General features: G+C 47.6%; 2 protein-coding genes across 2 annotated transcripts in view; one reads left to right on the forward strand and one right to left on the reverse strand.

The window, feature by feature from the left end:
• The window catches only part of ARHGAP35 (Rho GTPase activating protein 35), a 48,832-nt gene extending 42,385 nt beyond the window's left edge, over positions 1 to 6,447 (reverse strand). The window contains exon 1 of the mRNA XM_032227646.1: positions 6,389 to 6,447. The gene's annotated coding sequence lies outside the window, so the exon portion shown is untranslated. The remainder of the gene's footprint in view (positions 1 to 6,388) is intronic.
• A 5,200-nt stretch (positions 6,448 to 11,647) lies between these two features.
• On the forward strand, positions 11,648 to 20,172 carry AP2S1 (adaptor related protein complex 2 subunit sigma 1). Its single transcript, XM_032228628.1, has 5 exons — positions 11,648 to 11,815; positions 15,554 to 15,703; positions 17,239 to 17,352; positions 18,700 to 18,759; positions 19,477 to 20,172. Exons 1-5 carry the CDS (start codon positions 11,813 to 11,815, stop codon positions 19,576 to 19,578), a joined length of 429 nt encoding a protein of 142 aa, XP_032084519.1. The 5' UTR covers positions 11,648 to 11,812; the 3' UTR covers positions 19,579 to 20,172.
• Positions 20,173 to 21,182: the final 1,010 nt, after the last annotated feature.

The following is a 21,182-nucleotide window of genomic DNA, read 5'->3' on the forward strand; positions in this document are numbered from 1 at the left end:
AGGCAACTTGAAGATGTGTGGACTTCAATTCCCAGGAGAATTCTGGGAGTTGAAGTCCACACCTCTTCAAGTTGCCAAGGTTGAGAAATACTGACCTAAAGGATTCGGTTAAAGATAGTTCCTTATGGAAAAATATCTGGTCATTGAGAGTTAAGGCCAACTTGATGGCACACAATCGGTCGATCAATGTACATCTCACTGAAGCCAAAATGCTCGCATTCTACAAAGCTGAAGAAGCTTCTTGGATGGTAATCGAAACATCTTCAAAGAAAATCAGAAAGCCCAGTTGCCGCTTGAAAAAGCACCTTTGGGACAACCTTGACCTGGTTGATTGAGAATCTCTAGAGACATCTAACTAAATCTCAGGCAAATCCACTAACTTACTCACTTTTGTTAGTTTTAACAAGAATTAACTGAGACAAAAATGTGGATTTTCCTATCAGATGTAAATTAATTTTTAAAAAATTGCCATTGCCATAAAAAATTGCAGTCAAAAAAATTTAGTCTATTGAAAAAAAAGAAGATTCTTCCAATTATGATTAGCGGTAAAATGCAGGCTGAACAGGAGAAACAGCTATATTAAGAAATAACTGCTTCTTGCTTCTGGGAACCATATAAATTTATGTTGTTCAGAAGGCATGTGGGATAGATGGGGAGAGCTCCTGCGTTATGCCTGGAAAATGCAAAGGCTCCAATTATCAGCAATAGAAATAGTTTAACTAATATAGCAACTAATTGGCAAGTGTACAGTATTTGTTCAGAAAATAATTGACTTGGAAAGTGAACGCTTGATTTAAATCACTTTGTCTTGAAAAAAAATCTCAGCATGGCAGAAGCATATTTTGAAAATAGAAAAATTGGATTCTTAGAAGTCTGCAATTTTCTCAAGCATTTGCCTTATAAATTACTATTCTCGTCCAGAACCAAAAAAAAAAAAAAATCAGCCCAGTATGGCTATTATTGGATCTTTAAGGGATTTTATTGCATTTTAAGGCACGAACTGGCCAGAAATTCCAGAGAACTACTATCATTATTATTATTAAAATTTATATGCTACCCAATCCCAAAGGACTCCGGGCGGCTTACAAAAGAAAAACTATAGTAAAACAAGTTTACTATATAAACTTGGTAAGTTATACAGGAAAATAGAGTATACCTCTCTGAAAGGCGCAGCACATTAGATTTCTCACTAAATCAGAAGTGAGATTTTAAAAATATAATTTACAAATATCTGTTTCTTCAACAAAGTAGCTAGATTCACATATCAAGCTAAACTATATTTTCTTTTATGATGGTTTATTGAATGGTTAAAATATTGGGGCAAATCTCTACAAATCACACTGTGGCTAGGTGCAAAGCCACTTAAAGTCGCCTCGAACCACAAGATAGGTGGCAAATAAATTTAATAATAATTAGCATGAACCTACATTGTACACTGCCAAGGAGCTTGTGCACCTCATACCAAACCAAAGTAGCCTCACTTCTTGGAAATATTTAGTCAGCAACCCAAAACTTTATCTGGATGCTTTGAATTTAGTGGATTACACTGCAAACCATATGCATGGAAGTTGCAGTGCCAATGTTTTTGGTTTGACTGATGAAGCAATATGCTACAAAATACTTATTCATTACAGCAGCATCCCTATTTGTTCCATCTATGTTATGCAACTTGATATGCAATTTGCTAGCATCGTTCCATTTTCTTACACTAAATGTGTGTGTTCTCCAAGGACAAGGTAGGTTTTAGTAATTATAGCACCTTTGCAGAACATATAAATTATACAATTTAAACTTCATGTTTATATTTAGCAGCAAATTGCACCAACTTGAAGCAGTAACAAAGAGAGCCGGCTTGCTTTGAAATGCATAAGACCAAACAAAAACTTTGTAAGTTATCTGTCAGCACACAATGACTGAGTTGTTTCAGAAAAAAAGAAGGCCAGCTAAAAGACAAGTGGTTTCTTGATAAGCTTATAAGGAAGGAATTCAATTTGACCAAAAGGAAAGGTAGGGAGATTGCCTAGGCCCTAGGATAACTAGAATCTGAGTCATGGCAACTGGACTTTTCTTTTTCCGGTTTGAAATTCGCTGCTTATCCCAGCAGATTCTTCGACCACATTAAAATGGCTCAGTTGTGCATTCCATCTCCATCAAAAGTAGGAAATTAATATTGGGATTAGGCTGCACGTGAAAATTTATCTGCTGTGATGAGTCTGCAAGTAGCCAGTTCTATAGTTAAAAATAGTTAGAAACACTTACACCAAAGTGTTAGTTTGTTCCTGAAACACAATTCAAACTATTCATTCAATTGCTATTTGAGGACAAGGTCAAAATGACTCCATAAGAAATGCTGGCACTGTAGGCCTTTTTAGACGGGTTTTATGCTGCATCCTAAAATATTGATAATATTTTTACTAATGCACCTAACTTCCAAGTAAATATATTATTTAAAAAATAAGGCAACAATTACAAAAATAAAGCTAGGCACAGATTGACTGAGCTATAATATAAAAATATAAACTCGTTCAGACTATCCAAACTTGATTGAACAAAACGCAATGGAATTTCATCAGAATACCACAGTTCATTTTACAAGACAAACATGAAACTGATCAAATCTCCTATGGTTTCAGTTCAAACTCTAAACTACATTTAACTGAAAATTAGTGGGTTATATGTCTCTTCCTTATATCCTTCTCTCTTCAGCACCCCATTTTTTTCTTCCAGAAACCAAACAAAAAAAGAAAAGGAAAAATCTGCGCCTCTACAGAATATACAAAGAACCTTAGAAACAAGAATACATAACAACTTTTGAAAATCTTGCCACTAAGGATCTCACAGCCATCAAAACCTAAAAACATATAAAAATATCATTTGTCTTGCATTTTCTCCCTCTCAACTTTCAGCATGGAAAGAGAGTTCCTACAACCACGTGGGAACCATAAGGAAAATAAGCCATGGGTGAAGCTGCCTACTTAATGTATATAAAATGTTCTTGCAAAAGTACACACTAACATTTCCCTACAAGAATGTGAATGGTGGTTAAAAGCCAGGTCTAAGGCTTCAGTCCATCCTGTGTGAAGGAATGGAAAAAAACAAAACTATTTACTGCCACATCCTGAAAATCTGCTGTTGGCAGTATGTTCAGACCTTACCAGGGAGAGAGAGAGAGGGAGAGAGAGGGGGAGAGAGAGAATGCTCAGATGCAAATAAATCTAAAATGGCCTTTCAGGATCAAAATTATTTATTTAATCAGTTTTACCACCCCAAAAATATCATCCTTAAGTATCAAGACTCTGCAAATAGAAAAGCTAAGATTTCTCCAACACCATTTAGAATTAAAAATTCATGATTACCTCAGGGACAGAAAGTATGATTATTGGCAGAATTAGTTCTGCAAAAGACTCCTTGTTTAGATTGTGGTTGCACATAGTCTGATAAAATATATTATTTTGTATAAAAGGTTAGCAACCCCCCAAAAAAACAATGATTTTGGAATCCATATCAGTAATAAGAACTGATATCAAACATGGTAAAACAAAAACCTCGGAAATTAGATTAGAAGCTTATAAATATCAATGAACATTTGAACCAACTTTCACAAAAATATATATTTCCCATCCTATAAATGCTATTTAAGACACCTGATGATTACTAATCTCTCAAAAACCCATTTATATAAATGAAAATGTGGATTTGTTTTAAGTGACTGGCAGAGTCTTTGCCCTTGCAGACAAACAGAATGCTCATCATTTGTCATTTGCATATTCTAATTCATTTGCTATGTAAGGCTATGTAAGGACAATGTTTTGATGATTTCTGGACAAAGACAACAAGGGGGAAACAAAGGAAAATTGCTGAAATACTGTTATAATCTCAGATATACATCCTTGGAAAATTCTGTTCCTGTCTTTTAGGATAAGTTCAAAGCCTCCTAAAGTAAAAGTGATTCTAATTTTCCAAAAGAAGGAACCTGAATATTCATGTCATGTCCACTACAAAGGCTACATTCCTCCAATTAAATTATTCAAACAGAACAATCAAGAGATTCTAAAGAAAAAGGCGATCCATCCTTGGGGAAGACGTAATGGCGAGAGCACATGTGATCTGGAAGAATAAGCCTAAGGAGGCAAGCGGAGCCTTCAAGCACCTCAACAGTCCACTGGAGAGAGATGGAGAGAATTTGGAAGAAGAATGTAAAGAGCATGTTCCTTAATGTTATAGGTTTTCTTCTTTTTTGCTGTGCTTCGGATGGCTATTACAATAATGGGCCATTTTGTCTAGGCTTGGAAGCAAGGGGATATCCAGTCAAGTTTGACTTGGATGATAGAGCACGGCATCGCAGATTTTCCAGGATTGGGAAATTGAAAAAATAACATTTTGGAGAAGCATAACTGCTTCTGTAGCGTGGCCAAGAGAATTAGATGAATACATCCACAAAGTCACCAGAAGCATGACTTGTGCTATGACATTTCCCCAAGTGTTTTGTTAAAGTAACATCAGCCTGATGAATTCTACCGCATCGAACAAAATATCCCATTTGCATTTGCAGCCACAAGTTAAGGAGAGCCTCTTTTCGCTTCCTAAGCATTACTGACTTGCAGAGATGACGACTACAAATAGCCAAAGGTTGCTATTCTGCAGAGAGTTTGGAGATGTTGTTCCCAGGAGAGCCAGATGGAAGCAAAAAATGAGACACGCAGAAAACAGCACCTCATTTCTCCAACAATTTTACCGCTCGCACACAGGTAGGCCCTAACGAAGGCTTATTTTCAGCATTACAATAAATCTATGCAGAAAAGCGTGAAACCAATTTTGGTCTGGCCATTTCTGGCAACAGGAAATGTAGGTGGGGGAGACAACACATTCACAATGGAAAGGTATGGACCCTATCCCCCCCCCAATACACCCTCAGTTTTGAAACTGGGGCAATAGACATGAATCCCAACATTCATTTCAGTTCTGCAGCAACAGATGAGCTCAACGTACAGGTAACTCCTTGACTTATGACCTCTATCAAGCCCAACATTTTCAATGCTAAGTAAGGAATTTGTTAAGCGAGTCATGCCCCATTTTGGGACCTTTTAGCCATGGTTGTTAAGTGAACACTACAGCTGTTAAGTGAATTGTGCGGTCGTTAAAGCAAGTCTGGCTTCCCCCCATTGATTTTGCTTGTCGAACACCAGCCGGGAAGACTGCGAATGGCGACCACGTGACCCCAGGATGGGACAACTTTCGTACCTACATGCCAGTTGCCAAGTGCCCGAATTTCGACCACATGGGGGGGATCCTGCAACGGTTGTAAGTGTGAAAAAGAGTTATAAGCCAACTTTTTCCAGTGCCGTCGTAACTTCGAAATATCACGAAACAAACGGTCGTAAGCGTCAAGGCTACCTGTATTCCAACGTCTTCAACATTAGGAGAGAGGAATTTCCACCTCCCTTGGGAGAGCAGGGCTGGGAGAAGCCCTCCTTCCCAGTGGCAAAGTAGGGCCACTTGGAATTCCAGCTGTCCATCCAAGGGACCCAGGAACCCCTCCAATTGCGGGTTCCCAGTTCCTGTCCAGCATTCCCAGAGCAAGATGGACACAAGTGGGAGCCTTCCTAGACTCTCTCTGCTGTTCCAAACAGATCTGGCTGCTTTCTGATGGTTGACAGAGGTTAGTCGAGCCTTCCCACCCCCCACCTTCCAGCAAATGGTCCCTCCTTCCCAGCCCCCCCCCCCTTAATAGGCCTTTTGTCCCTCACACTTTCTCTGGCCCTTCTCCCCTTTTACCTCGACTCCAGCCTCCCCCCCCCCCGCATTATGCCAAAACGGACACCCCCCACCCGACCCCCTCCCTCCAGTCAGAGCACCCTGGGAACTCCAGGCCCCTCATTGTCTGGGTCCGCCCAGCACATCCAAGCCGGCCTCGGAATTCAGGCATCGGCGCTGCCTTTGCAGGGAGGGCGGTATAAGACTGGGGAGGGGGGGCTCTTCTCCCCCTCCCCGAGAGAGCAGCCAGACGGACACCCCCCCACCCCCCCAGCAGGGATGATGCCCCCTTCAGAGCCCGGGGCGGTCGGGAGGGGCGACCCATTTCCTCCTTCCCTCCCGCTCGCTCCCTCGATGCTACATCTCCCGAAGTGGGGGGGGGGGAAACCCACCTGGCCCTCCCCGAGACGGGGAATGGTCTCCCCCCCTCCCTCCCTCCCGCGCCCCCTCCCGCAGAGGGGCGCCTCCCTTTCCCCATCCCCGCCCGCTGGCAGCGCTCCGGGGGGGGCGCCGTGGGGAGGGGTCTCCCCCCGGGGACCCCCGCCTCCTCCCCCTCCCCTCCCCCATTGTTCCTGCGCGGGGCCGGGCCGGGCCCGAGGCGGCGGCGGCGGCGGCGACAGGCGAGGCGACTCACCGGGTCGGGGGCGGCGGGGCCGGGCCAGGCCGGGCTCTCGGGGCGGGGCTGACGAGGACCCGAAGCGGCGGCGGCGGCGAGGGCTGAGGAGGCGGCGCCATGTTCCTCCCTCCCTCCCTCCCTCCTCGCTCGCCCGCCCGCCCTTCCTGCCTCCCCTTCACCCGGCCGCCGCGAGGGAGGAAGGGGGAGGCCGGGCGGCGGCGGCGGAGGCCAGCGGGGAGAGGCGGAGGCCGAGGAGGCGCCTCAGGCTGAGAGGAGGCGGCGGCGGCGGCGGCACCATCGACTGAGGGAGAAGCGACAGGGCGCGGGGCCGCGTGCGTCTCCAAGCGGGGCGGGGTGGGGGGGGGGGGCGGGAGGCAGCCGCGCGCGCGCCCCGAGACGCTAGCGCGCACGCGCGGCCCAAAGCAGGCCGAGCCTTTGCGCAGGAGCCGCGGCTCGCGCCGCCGGCAGAGCCTGAGAGAGCGAGCAGGGAGGAGGGGGGGCGGGGCCGAGAAGGTGGGGCGGGGCCGACGCTACGGGCCCAGCAGCAGCAGCAGCAGGAGAGGACGCGGGCGCGCCCCCGGAACGGAGTGAAACGCGCCTGCGCCCGGGTAGCCCCGCCTCTACACCGTCCGCGCCGGGGGAGGAGGAGGAGGGGTGTGCGAGGCGCCTTTGCGGGCAGGGGTGGGCGCGCGCGCGCGCGCGCGCGGGGAAGGAGGGTTGCGCGCGCCGCCTGTCCGTGGCCACGCGCGGGCCGGAGGGGCGCAGCCGGAGTCGGGGGCGCGGCGGAGGCGGCGGCGGCGCGCCCTCGCTCGCACGTTCCTCGGCGGCGGGATCGCTCTATCCTAGGGAAGGAGTGGTCCACGCACCCCGGCCCAGCCCGTGGAGGGTCCCTCCGGCGCTTCCCTGGAGAGAAAAAAAGGGGTCTCGCCGCCGCCGCCGCTGGGCTTTTGTTCCGGGAGCGCCTCGCCGGCCCCCTTCCTCCGCCCGGCCGTTCTGGGATGACTCGTCCTCCCAGCCGGGGACTGATTTCCTGCCTTTGGTGGGCAGCCCCAGGGGTCTCTAGTGCCTTGGGACCCCCCCCCCCCGTGCCAAGCCCTGGCTCTGGATGCTGTGGAAGGGCAAGGACGGAGGGGTCCCTGGTGGTCTCCGAAAACGGAGGAGGAGGAGGACTAGGCTGCCCTCTGAGCTTGCCGGTTTTCTTGCAGACGTTTCATGACCCAACTTGGGAACATGATCCGGGTTAGAAGGGAGGGCGGGTTGCCATCTGTTTATATACTAGTAGAAGCTTGCCTTGTAAGTGTGCGTGGGGTGATGCTTTTTTTCTTGGTAATTAAACAGAGCAACCCCCCCCCTCTCTTTTAACACTGATGATGTTCCCTAGTTGGGTTATGAAATGTCTGCAAGAATACCACCCAGCTCATAGTCCGTCTCCATTTTCCAGGTGCCAACTTGGCTCTGCTTCTGGGCAAATAGATAGAAACCTGGTCTGCATCCTCGCCGACCCCATTTCTATTTTCTATAAATCTCTCTAAGCTTCAATGAGGCCCAGAAGCGTTTTTTATGAATTAAGATAGTGGTGGGAAGCGCTGCTTTGCTCTGCAGTGAACCAGCTTCTGGTTTCATATTTCATGTTAAATTAAAAACCTTTGCAAAACAAAGTCGGATAGAACAGGGAACCCATCATACACACACAGGAAGACTGCATGATTCGTCCCTGCCTCACTCAGGCTGGGAATCTCTACAATATTTGGGGGTCCCATCCAGATACCTGGTTTATATTTTATGGTAAACTGGTTTGCTTAAATCAGAATTGATTAAATAAAGAATATTTATCCAGCGTTTTAAACCACAACCAATTTCACATACATTAAAATAATGTATAAATAAAATAAAATAAAAAACATTATCTATATGTTAGATCAGTCAATCGATGAGAATAGAGCTGGAAGGGGCCTTGGAGGTCTTCTAGTCCAACTCCTGATCAACCCTCCATCATTTCAGACAGGTGGCCCAGTCTCTTTCTTAAAGGCCTCCAGGGATGGAGCAGCTTCTGGTGGCAGGCTGTTCCACTAGTTGATTGTCCTCACTTAATTCCAGCTTGCTTCTCTCCATGAATAGTTTCCATCCATTGTTTCTTGCTTGCCTTCTGAGGGTTTTGGAAAATAGGTTGACAGCCGCCCCCACTTCTTTGGGCAACCCCTCAAATGCTGGAATACTGCTACCATGAAGGCAAATAATACATAATAATACATATCCCAGGATAATGTTGCAAGATCCATGAGGACCAGGGGTTTACTTTTTCCGAGCCGGAGCCCATCTTCAGGGATCTTCTCTCCACTGGAATATGTTAGTTAATAAACTCACAATTCACCCATTTTCCAGTGGAGAGAAATTCCTTGAAGATGGGCTCCAACACCAGTCTGAAAGCCCAGAGAACTCTTGTCCCAATGACTAATCCAGTTTGGGCACAGTTGTGAGATTAAAACTACTTGTCTTGGGGGGGGGGGAACGGTGGAGGAGCGAGAGGAAGACCTACAGACATGTTTTCCACAGCAGAAGAAAAATCAACCAAAAAGATCAATTACTTTTCAGACAAAGTCGATGGTTTAGGAATGACGTTTCAGGATTCAAAACAATTTTTCTCATTCCAACTTGCAGACAGCTGGATTAGAAACCTACCTTGTCACAAACCTGAGCTTTGCCCAGAAATCTTTAAAATAAACAAAGAAAGCAAATACGGTTGTCCCCATGGGCATTCTACGGAGGGCAAGTGACATTCCAGATGGCACAAAGTTGTGGCTGGAACCCGAGAGACTCTGCCTCTCCCAGCTCCTCCTTCCTGCTGCCCTCCAAAAGAGGTGGACTTCAGCTCTGGAATGGGATTTCACACGGTCCTTCCTTGGTCTTTTTAATGGCAGATGACGAGGACTTTTGTCTTCTGCCATGAAGTGCGGTCTCTTCCAAACTCATTTCAGAACAGGGCCCGAAATCTCCCAGAATTCCCCAGGGGATGCCAAGAATCACAATCTTGGCAAAGCGGTTATGATGCCCACTCCCATCCACCTAGCTTCCTACTTACCACAAAGTTTCAGGCAGCTGCACTCCCATGTTTCTCAGAATGCTTAATTCAGGCAGTCCTGGACTTATGACCATTTGTTTAAGTGTCAGCCACTGGCCTGCGTTTACAGCCATTTGCAGTATCCTGTGTTCAGATTACTGCATTCTACAATGGTTTTGCAGGAAACCGACACTTGTTTCTAGTTTACAGCAAAAGCAGCTCATTGATTTGTTAAAGCTGCTAAAAAAATATATCGTAAAATTGCATCAGTCATATAGGTGTGACAAATGTGATGGGCAGGTTCCGTTATAGCCATAAGCAAAGGACTACTAGAGCCAAGGTGGCGCAGTGGTTAAATGCAGCACTGCAGGCTACTTCAGCTGACTGCAGTTCGGCTGTTCAAATCTCACCGGCTCAGGGTTGACTCAGCCTTCCATCCTTCCGAGGTGGGTAAAATGAGGACCCGGATTGTTGTTGGGGGCGATATGCTGATTCTGTAAACCGCTTAGAGAGGGCTGAAAGCCCTATGAAGCGGTATATAAGTCTAACTGCTATTGCTATTGTTACTTAGGATTAAAATATTCATTACAAGGCAAAGTAATGTAGATGTATAGGCCGTTCCTTCCTGATGATTTGCAAACCTGCCCTCTGATGAAGGTAAGGAGGGAATTGTGGGATGGGGCCCAGAAGTGGCTACAGGTAATCCTCGACTTATGGCCACAATGGAGTCCAAAATTTCCATTGCTAAGCAAGACAACTAGTTGTTAAATGTGTTTTGCCTCATTTTACAACTTTACTTGCTACAGTTGTTAAGTGAATCCCTACAAAGTTAGCCACACAGAATCCGGCTTCCCCATTGTCTTCGCTTGTCAGAAAGTCACAAAAGGGGGTCGGTTGACCTCAGGGCACCGCAACCGTCATAAATACGTGCCAATTGCCAAGTGTCCAAATAGCTCTGTGATGAGGACATTTCAAGGGTCTGTTGAAAGAAATGTCCTTCTGGGTTCAGTTCCAAGTGGGGAAGAAGACTCTGGAGACATGGAGGCTGCTTGGAAAGATGGTTTATTGTTGGACAGGGCCACATGGCTTGAGCCCTGAACAGAAAAGGGGATCACATGCTTCAATGTTGGTGGAGAAGAAGAGAAGGGCCGAGGGAGGGGCTTGCTAGGCTTTTTATACCTCTCTGTTTCCTGTTCCTGTGTAAGAAATGTATTCTGATTGGTTGTCAGACTCCCATGGTGCCATGCAGGGGGCTACTCTCTAGGCTGTGATGAGTTCTCAGATGCCTTGTGGAGAGTTGAGCAACTTCCAATATCCCTTCCCCCTGCAGCTGCAGTGGAGAAGTCTTTATTATGCAAAGTGGGCTAGCCTGGCTAGTCTTAATGGGCCTATTGACAAAGTGGGGGTGGGCAAGAAGCTACAGGCAACTATTCTCTCTTTTAAAACATGCTTCTTTTTACATCCAGATAAATATTCTGCCTTTTCAATATTTCCTAGGATATTTCATTTTTCTGGGAGAGGGCTGGATGATAACTTCCCACAGGTCGTAAGTGTGAAAATGGTCATAAGTCACTGTTTTCAGTGCCGTTGTAACTTTGAACGGCCATTAAACAAGCAGTTGTAAGTCAAGACTACCAGGAGTGGACATTCAAATGGAAGTAACAGCAGTTTTGGGACTGGCTGAAGCCCTGGGGAACCACATTTTCCTTGAGGCTGACAAAGAAATACCCTTTGGGGCAGGAGATGCTCAACAACGGCCCACCTCCATTATTTGAGTTTATTATTATCTTGTCCCTATGCATGGGATGTTAAAAAGTTTATGAAGTTCTCAAGCTAGAAATCCATCATGGTGACATGTCTCCTATTCCTTCTAGACCACAGCACCCTCTTGCGTTAGGGCTCCGAAAACTTGGGGCCTACAAGGCCCGACTGAGCCTGGGACTCAAGTCCGGGCCGGGCAGCGCCAGGGGCATCATTCGCTCAGCTTTCTTCTGCTACCCGAGTCCCCGGCTTCGCGTGAACCTCGCGGAACACGGGCTCCCCCTACTGGAGGCAAGCGGCACACTCCTCCCCGCCCCGCCCCCCCCCAAACAAACCAAAGAAATTATAGCTCCCGGCATGCAGCGCAGCCGTCGCGTGGCCCGCCCGGCCGGGAAAACAACCCTATAGGCTCCTTGCCTGCGCAAAGCCTGACGGGAGCTCCTCCATTCCTAGGCGCTCTTCCGGTTCCTTCCCTCCTTTAGACTACAATTCCCGGCGGGCTGAGCGCTTGGCAGCCGCCCTGTCGGATATCCCGTAGGAAGGCAGAATTGAGTCGGGGGGCTGAAGCAGCTTCCCGGGGGCTCTGCGGGCAGCAGCGGCAGGAGGGGGACTCGGGAGCCATCATGGTAAGGAGGGGCGGGAGTCTCTTTAAAGGAGGCGGAGGGGGTCACTGGAGGAGTGGGAGGGGGAAAGAAACCTGGGGGGGGGTCTTGCTTGGGGTCGTAATAAACCCTAATAATGCCTTTATTTTGGGTGGGGGGAGCGACTGGGGGGGGGCTCAGCGTGGCCATAAGCCCCCCCAGGCCATGCCATATTTCTAGGGGCCACCCAAGCGTTGCTGCCCCAATCCCCCCCCCTTCCCTGCGTCTCCCCCCCCCCCCCAGTTTCCAGCAGCCAAAATAATAAACTTTATTCCTCATTTATCACAAAATCTGTCAACCAGCAGAGACTCTGAGGGTTGGGGTGGAATCCCTGGGGTAAATGAGGCTCAGAAAAGGGGGCCAGGGGCAACCCCCCCCCCCGCTCCTGTCCTGGATCTGTGCAACATCCCTGTAAGGTAGGCTAATGGTTTTTTTTTTTGTAGTTTATTTATATGCCGCCCTTTTCCCTGGGGGGGACTCAGGGCGGCTTACAACTCGAAGGGAGGGGGGAAACAAACATTTAACACATAAGACAGTACATCATTAAAAGCACAACATTCATACTATTCGGGTGGGTTACAGTCTTTAACCCCAGGCCTGACGGGACAGCCAGATCTTAAGGGCTGTGCGGAAGGTCTGGAGGGTGGTGAGGGTACGAATCTCCACGGGGAGATCGTTCCAAAGGGTCGGAGCTGCCACCGAGAAGGCCCTCCTCCGCGTGATTGCCAGTCGACATTGACCAGCAGATGGAACTCGGAGGAGGCCTAATCTATGGGATCTAATTGGTCGAGTGGAGGTGATTGGCAGTAGGCGGTCTCTCAAGTACCCAGATCCACTACCATGAAGGGCTTTGTGGGTGACAAGTAGCACCTTGAAGCGCACTCGGAGATCAACAGGTAGCCAGTGCAGCTCGCGGAGGATAGATGTTATGTGGGTGAAGCGAGGTGCACCCACAATCGCTCGCGCGGCCGCATTCTGGACTAGCTGAAGTCGCCGAATACTCTTCAAGGGCAGCCCCATGTAGAGCAGCCCCATTGCTAGGGATGTCCCCCACCCCCCTCCTGTCATCCTCAGCCGAAATGTAGAAGCAGTGAAATCCAACCTACAGGAAGTCCTCGACTTAGGACCACAATTCGGCCCAAATTTTTGTGGTTAAGCAAGACATTTGTCGGCTTGAGTTTTGCTCCGTTTTACGACCATTCTTGCCCCAGGGGTTAAATGAATCGACGCCGTTTCTAAGTTAGTTTGTTAAGTGAATCCGGCTTCCCCGTGGAGTCTTGCTTGCCAGAAGGTCGCAAAAGGGGAGTCGTGTAACCCCGGGACACTGCGACCATCATAAATACGAGTCAGTGGCCAAGCGTCTGAATCTTGATCGCATGACTGTGGGGATGCTGCAACGGTCGTAAGTGTAAAAATCGTTCATAGGTCACTTTTGTTCCGGGCTGCTGTACCTTTGAACGGTCGCTGAATGAATTGTTGTAAGTCGAGGACTACCTATATTGGGAAAATTGCCTTGATCTTACCAAAAAAAAACAGCATTACCCTTTTTTGAAATTTGGCAAAGAAGCCATTACTGTGCTACTCTCTTGCACACGCGGATGTTTCCTGATTAACCAGGACATAAATCTGCTTGTCTTAATTCCTGGAATCAAAAGAAAACGTGTCTTTTGTGGTGTTGTAAGAGATCACAAACCGTTGGAGCTTTTTGCTGTTTGTGCTGGGCTGGCTTTCTTGGTTAGGGCGGGTCACTTCCCTATCTAAGCTCCACAGATGGAAAACGGAGCTAAGCAAAATAGCAATAGCAATAGCAGTTAGACTTATATACCGCTTCATAGGGCTTTCAGCCCTCTCTAAGCGGTTTACAGAGTCAGCATATCGCCCCCACAGTCCTCATTTCACCCACCTCGGAAGGATGGAAAGCTGAGTCAACCTTGAGCCAGTGAGATTTGAACCGCTGAACTGCACAGTCAGCTGAAGTAGCCTGCAGTGCTGCACCCTAACCACTGCGCCACTTCGGCTCTTAAAAAATGGGGTCAAGCTAGCAAGGTTTTTGCAATCCTCTTGGGGGGTGGGCTGGGGAAATGCCCCCGTTCTCCAGTGTACAATTTATGCAGCAAAAGATGGCAAAAGGAAGCAGGCAGTCTGCTAAATGGGGAGGCCAAAGAGGAAAGAAATGGTTTTTATTGCAGGCGCCTGATGTTAGTGTTAAATTTAGGTTTTACCGACAAAAGGAATAGAGACTAGCATAGATCTGTTTCAAGCTATTCAGCTCTTATCAGCTAGTCTTACACTTTAGATCAGCAACTTAAAGACGCGTGGACTTTAACTCTCAGAATTCCTCAGCTTTGCTTGCCTAGGAACTCTGGGAGTTGAAGTCCACAAGTCTTAAAGTTGCCAAGGTTGGAGACCCCTGCTTTATATAGAGTAGAATAGAATAGAATAGGGAATGGAAATAGAATTAGAATAGGAATAGGAACAGAATACAATAGAATAGGGAATGGAAATAGAATAGGAATAGGAACAGAATACAATAGAATAGGGAATGGAAATAAAATTAGAATAGGAATCGAGTAGAATAGAATAGAATAGAATAGGGAATGGAAATAGAATTAGAATAGGAATAGGAACAGAATACAATAGAATAGGGAATGGAAATAGAATTAGAATAGGAATAGGAACAGAATACAATAGAATAGGGAATGGAAATAAAATTAGAATAGGAATCGAGTAGAATAGAATAGGGAATGGAAATAGAATTAGAATAGGAATAGGAATAGAATAGGGAATGGAAATAGAATAGGAATAGGAACAGAATACAATAGAATAGGGAATGGAAATAAAATTAGAATAGGAATCGAGTAGAATAGAATAGAATAGGGAATGGAAATAGAATTAGAATAGGAACAGAATAGAATAGGGAATGGAATGGAAATAGAATTAGAATAGAATGAATAGAATATAATAAAATTCTTTATTGGCCAAGTGTGATTGGACCCACAAGGAATTTGTCTTTGGTGCCGATGCTCTCAATGTACATAAAGAAAAATAAAACACATTCATCAAGAATCATAAGACACAACAAGAACTTAGTGATAGTCAAGGTTACCAATAAGCTATCAAATCATGCTAGGAAACAAATAAAAACAATATAAATCGAAAGATACAAGCATGAGAGCTAAAGATGAGAGCTAAACAGCTTGAAATAGATCTATACTACCCTCCCTCTATTTCTTTTGTCAGTTAAAAACATACATTTTAACACAAACAATGGTTTTGTCGCGAAAGCCCCTGGATTGAGGCTGAAAGGGTGAATGCTGAAGCCGTATGCTCCTCCGTCCCATAATTGCGTAGACCAGATTGTCCTAATACAGTGTTTCTCAACCTTGGCAACTTGAAGATGTCCGGACTTCAACTCCCAGAATTCCCCAGCAGTGGTTAGGACAGTGTTTCTCAACCTTGGCCACTTGAAGATGTCCGGACTTCAACTCCCAGAATTCCCCAGCCAGCATTCGCTGGGAGTTGAAGTCCGGACATCTTCAAGTGGCCAAGGTTGAGAAACACTGTCCTAATAGGCTGCTCCCACCAGAGAGGAAAAAGACCCCAAATGGGAGCTAGAGGATCCCTGCACCTTCAAGAGTTCTGTGCTGCGAGTGGGAGCCTCTCACTGCTGGGCAGCTGAACGATGTTTGGATTCCGGGCATGTTTGTTGATCCTCTTTTACAGATCCGCTTTATCCTGATTCAGAACCGGGCCGGCAAAACCCGCCTGGCCAAGTGGTACATGCAGTTTGACGATGACGAGAAGCAAAAGCTGATTGAGGAGGTGCACGCGGTGGTTACCGTCCGAGACGCCAAGCACACGAATTTTGTGGAGGTAGTTCCTTCCTGGCCATATTTATTGATTTAGGTTTTTTTTTTTTTTAATCCTGCCTTTGTTGTTTATCCAAATAACTCAAGGCAATAAATGTACATCATCATCTTTCCTCCTGTTTTCCCTACAACAACAATCCTGTGAGGTAGGTTGGGCTGAGAGAGAGCGTGACTGGCCCACAGCCACCCAGCCGGCTTTCATGCTTAAGATGAAACCAGAACTCAAGGGGGACGTGGTGGCTCAGTGGCTAAAATGCTGAGCTTATCAATCAGAAAGGTCAGCGGTTCGAATCCCTAGCGCTGCATAACGGAGTGAGCTCCTGTAACTTGTCCCAGCTTCTGCCAACCTAGCCGTTTGAAAGCACGTAAAAAATGCGAGTAGAAAAATAGGCACCACTTTTGGTGGGAAGGGAACAGCATTCCATGCGCTTTTGGCATTTAGTCATGCCAGCCACATGACCACGGAGACGTCTTTGGACAGCGCTGGCTCTTCGGCTTTGAAACGGAGTTGAGAAGCGCCCTCTAGAGTCGGGAACGACTAGCACATACGTGCAAGGGGAATTTTTGCCCTTAAAACTCCCCATCTTTCTCTATTGGCCAAAGTCAGCCAGCTGGCATAGCTGGCTGAGGAATTCTGGGAGTTCTACTTCCATAAGTATTAAAGTCGACTCCTGCTTTAGAAGACCTCATCAAACCTTCTCAAGCCAGCAGATACCTGTGGACACCATGTCCTCCACCATGGCAAAATACCAGCCCCGAATTGTGACGTTCTGGGTCAAAATGTGCCTACAATGGAGATTTATTTCGCTGATTTCCCAGCTGTGCTGGGAAATGAAGTAAAAAGAATTATATTTGCAGCTTAGGGACACATTTGTAATCTTCCTGTTAAGATTTCGATATTCTATGTGTTGAATTTTACTCCCGGGCTCCTTTTTCACTGGAATATGAAATTTCATTTCATTTATTGAATTTCTATGCCGCCCGATCCCGAGGGACTCCGGGCGGCTTACAGAAATGAAAAAAATTTAAAAAGAATTTTTAAAAACAATGGGACACAACAAAGTTAAAAAAGGGACACAACAGACACCCAATCGAAAGGGGGATGGACCTCAATCAAGGGGTCAACAGTTCCAGGCCTGCCGGAAAAGCCAGGTTTTAATGGCTTTGCGAAAGGCCATGAGAGTGGGCAGGGCCCGGATCTCTGGGGGCAGCTCATTCCATAGGGACGGAGCGGCAACAGAGAAGGCCCTACTCCGAGGTGTCGCCAGCCGGCATTGTCCCGCTGACGGCACCCGGAGAAGGCCCATCCTGTGCGATCTTATTGGTCTGAGGGAGGTATGTGGCAGGAGACGGTCTCGAAATATGACACACCATCAGTAAAAGCCGACAGACAGGCAGAAGGATATAAGGCTGGTATTTGTGTGTGTGTGTGTTGAGAAGGGGATCGTGGTTTGATGGTGGACCCGCCAGATAAGAAGGCCAGCCTTTCCCCCATCCTTGGCCAGCTAACAAGCGCCGATGTTGGTTTCCTCCCTCCAGTTCCGAAACTTCAAGATCATCTACCGACGTTACGCGGGGCTCTACTTCTGCATCTGCGTGGACGTCAACGATAACAATCTAGCTTACCTCGAGGCCATTCACAACTTTGTGGAGGTGAGTGTGGGCCTGTCCGTCCCCCCACTCTCCCCCCCCCCCCAGCAGCCCCCTCAACGCCTGTCTTGGCTTCAAAGCCGTGTCTGAAATTCTACCCTTCCGGATGGGCGGATAAAAGAATGGTGCAGGCAGTCCTCGAATTACAACAGTTTGCTTAGTGACCAGTGGCACTGAGAATGTGGCTTTTGACTGCTTTTCATACTTACGACCATGGCAGCATTCCCAGCGTCACGTGATCAAAATTCGGATGCTTGAGAGACTGACTCGTATTTATGGTGGTTCTAACATCCCAGGATCTTCTTTTGCGACCTTCTGAAAAAGCAAAGTTAACGGGGAAGCCAGACTCACTTAATAACCGTGTCGCTAAACTGCAGTGATTCACTTAACGACAGTGACCAGAAAGGTCGTAAATGGGGGATAAAACTCACTGAACAGCTACCTCGCTTAGCGACAGAAATGTTGGGGCTCAAGTTGTAAGTCGAGGGCTGTCTGTACCTCTGAAACGACCTGATAGGGCATGGGTTATAGTAATAGTATAGTAATAGTAATAAGGTGGCAGCTTTTCACTCCTTGTTGCTAGAAGAGCTGCGGAGGCCCAGGGGTTCGAATGCAGGATTGCAGGCTAACTCTGCCCACTGCCAGGAGTTCGATTCTGACCTGCTCAAGGTTGACTCAGCCTTCCGTCCTTCCAAGGTCGGTAAACTGAGGACCCAGATTGTTGGGGGCCGGAGGCTGTCTCTGTAAACCACTTAGAGGGCTGGAAAGCCCTGTGAAGCGAGATATAAGTCTAAGGGCTATCTTCCTTCCTTTCTTTCCTTCCTTCCTTTCCTTCCTTCCTTGGTGCACAGTGGTTAGAATGCAGAATTGCAGGCAATCTCTGCCCACAGTCTAGAGTTCGATCCTGACCGGCTCAAGGTTGACTCAGCCTCCCGTCCTTCCGAGGTGCGTCAAATGAAGACCCAGGTTGTTGGGGGGCCAGAGGCTGACTCTGTAAACCGCTTAGAGGGCCGGAAAGCCCTGTGAAGCGGGATATAAGTCTTAAGGGCTACTGCTCCTCTTCTGACGCTGAGACTCTACAGAGCTTTTTCCATTACTTGTGACCCCAACCAGTTTCTCCTCCCCATCTTCTCTTTGGCTTTGATCACCGCAGAAAAGAACTAGTCAACAAAACGGTCTCCCCGTGTTCCTGGTGCCTCTCGCAGGAACAGCACGTGCTCTCCCTGCCCACAGCGTACCTGGCAAGGTGTTCTTGCATCCCACTTCCTCCCCCTTGTCAGGGTTCAAAAGTGGGACCTCTTGCGCAGGGCTGAAGTACCCCCTCCAACTTCCCCTCTTCTCTCTCCTCAGGTTTTGAACGAGTACTTCCACAACGTCTGTGAGCTGGACCTGGTCTTCAACTTCTACAAGGTGGGAGTTCAGGACTTAAGTTGTTTTGAAGGTGTCAGACCTGCCCCAATCTGATCCCTCGGCAAAGAGAAACCCTCGACTCCCATTGGGTTAAAGCAAAGGGTTCTTTTACTAAGGATGTTGGTTGCAGTGAAGTCAAGCCAGCTCTGAAATCTACCATGCTTGGTGGATACAAAAATAAGGTGTAGGCTTGCCCCCCCCCCAAATCCATCCCTCCCCCCCAGTCCTTTTCCAGCTAACCAGAGCTGGCCAAGATGGTTTGAACACTGACTCATATTTATGACGATGGTGTGTCCCAGGGGTCCCCCTTTGCAACCTTTTAACAAGCAGGAAAAGCAGATTCACTTAAGAACCTTGTTACTAACTTAATCCATGCAGTGGTTCACTTAACAACGGTGAAAAGCAAGTTCGGATAACCGGGTAAAACTCAACATCCGTCTCGCTTAGCATGGAATTTGGGGGCTCCCTTTTGGTTATAAGTGGAGGACGACCTGTTTTCCGGAGGGCGGAAAAGCTGAAATTCTTCAGCAAACAGGATGAGAAATAGACCCATTATGTATCAAATTTGCTTATTTGCTGCTCGTTCAAGGCCACTCAGCTGGACAGACACCCGATAAGCTGCTCTCAGGCCGGCGGCCATCCTCGGTGGGGGGGGTCTTCCGCGTGGGACCCTTTGCCCCCTTCCCCATTTCATCATCCCCCTCTGCTCCTTCGCAGGTCTACACGGTGGTGGACGAAATGTTCCTTGCTGGGGAAATCCGGGAAACGAGCCAAACGAAGGTGTTGAAGCAGCTGCTGATGCTGCAGTCGTTGGAATGATTTGGGTGGGTGGGTGTCTCATCCGCTGCCTCTTTTGGGGGGGGGCAGCTCTTCTTCCTCTGACCCGGCCGCTTCCTGCCAGCCCTTCCTCTCTTCCCCTCCAGCGCCCCCAATCACAGATTTGCTCGCTCCGTAACCCAGAGCCGAAGGCTGGCAGGGAGGAAGCGTTTGGGGAAGGGGCTCCGTTGGGGTGTCTCTTCTGTGCCCCCCCCCTGCCTGTGGAAGAGAGAGAGCTGGCAAATTGGGCCTGGCTCGCCTCTTTGGTCAAAAGAGGGGGGGGGGTTTGGAGAGGAGGGAGCTCCTAACCTCCCTGCCACCCACCCACCCACCTATCCTTGTCATTTGATCTCCCACTGCTCTCCACTTTCCCTGTTGCTGGTCTGTTGCCCCCTCCCCTTCTGGCCATCCATGTCAACGTGTTGTTCTGCAGAAGAAGGACCACGTCTCTGTGAGTGTGTGTGTCTGTGTGTTTGTGTGTCTGTGACTACAGGCACCTGTAATAAGTGGATTTGAGTGATTCAACTGCCAGTAAAGTGATGTCTTGAAATAAACCATCCATCCAACACTGAAAAAAAGAGATGTTGCTCATTTGAATCCTGGCCTGTTTCTGGAGGAACAATGCATCCCCCCCCCCCCAGCCCATGTTCACCCCAATGAATCCAACAAATGCAATTAATTACATTTTTGTTTCGGTGTTTTGTATGTGCCAGACCGAGAACTGCTGGACAAAAGAGAGCACCAAGTTGCCAAAATTTATGAACCCTTTCTGTAAAATTTGGCATTCTCCCACTCCTTATATGCCTCTTTCTCCTCGCTTGAACCTAAAGGGGGGGAAATAAACCAGGTTGCCTCGCCCCCGTGTTAATTAGTCCAAGGCCAAAATTTAATTTCTCAACCAAAATTAAAATTTAATAAGGAAATAAAGGACCAAAATGTCAGGCATTTTTAACCTGTCTCGCCTTCAGCTCCCACTATTCTCCCAATAGCATGTTTGAGGACATGTGGACTTCAACTCCCAGAATTCCCCAACCAGCATGAAGCAGGCTGGCTAGGGAATTCTTGTAATGTTCCCGTGGTTCGTCCATGAGGCCAATGTGGAGAAAAGACAGGAGACGACCTTTCTCGGGATGGAGCGACCCAGACTGGGGGTCTGAGAGCCCCTTTTATTGAGATAGGACAAAGGCAGGAGGAGCAATAGCGTGTGGTTAAAAACAGCCTGTAAAAGTACAATTTCTAATCTACTGCTCAGGGAAGTTCTGTCTATATATGGTCAAATCCTGGGCGTCATTGGTAGGGCACATCTCAGGATGTTATGTTATGAACTGTCAGGATGTTATGGAGTTTTAGGAGTTTGTTTTCTCCTGTGTGGTTCAGCGTGGCTCTGCATGCCCTGGTATGAACTGGGCCATGGGTGACCCACACCTACACAAAGAAATATATTACAACAAATTCTGGGAGTTGAAGAACTGAAGAAGCTTCTTGGATGAGAAGTGAAACAACTTCAAGGAAAAATAAAGTCTGTTTGCCTCTTTAGAAAGCACCTTCGGGACACAAGCCTTAAAAGTTGGCAGTGCGGGGAACCCTTGCTCTGAGATACTAGAGGT

Source organism: Thamnophis elegans, chromosome 12 (assembly GCF_009769535.1).
Source record: "Thamnophis elegans isolate rThaEle1 chromosome 12, rThaEle1.pri, whole genome shotgun sequence".
Classification (NCBI taxonomy): domain Eukaryota; kingdom Metazoa; phylum Chordata; class Lepidosauria; order Squamata; family Colubridae; genus Thamnophis; species Thamnophis elegans.

Bases quoted from the DNA above. Each gene is read 5' to 3' on its own strand.
- AP2S1 (XM_032228628.1), top strand. The intron at 17,353-18,699 runs GTGAGTGTGGGC...CTCTCTCCTCAG, and splicing joins CCATTCACAACTTTGTGGAG to GTTTTGAACGAGTACTTCCA. The intron at 18,760-19,476 runs GTGGGAGTTCAG...GCTCCTTCGCAG, and splicing joins TGGTCTTCAACTTCTACAAG to GTCTACACGGTGGTGGACGA.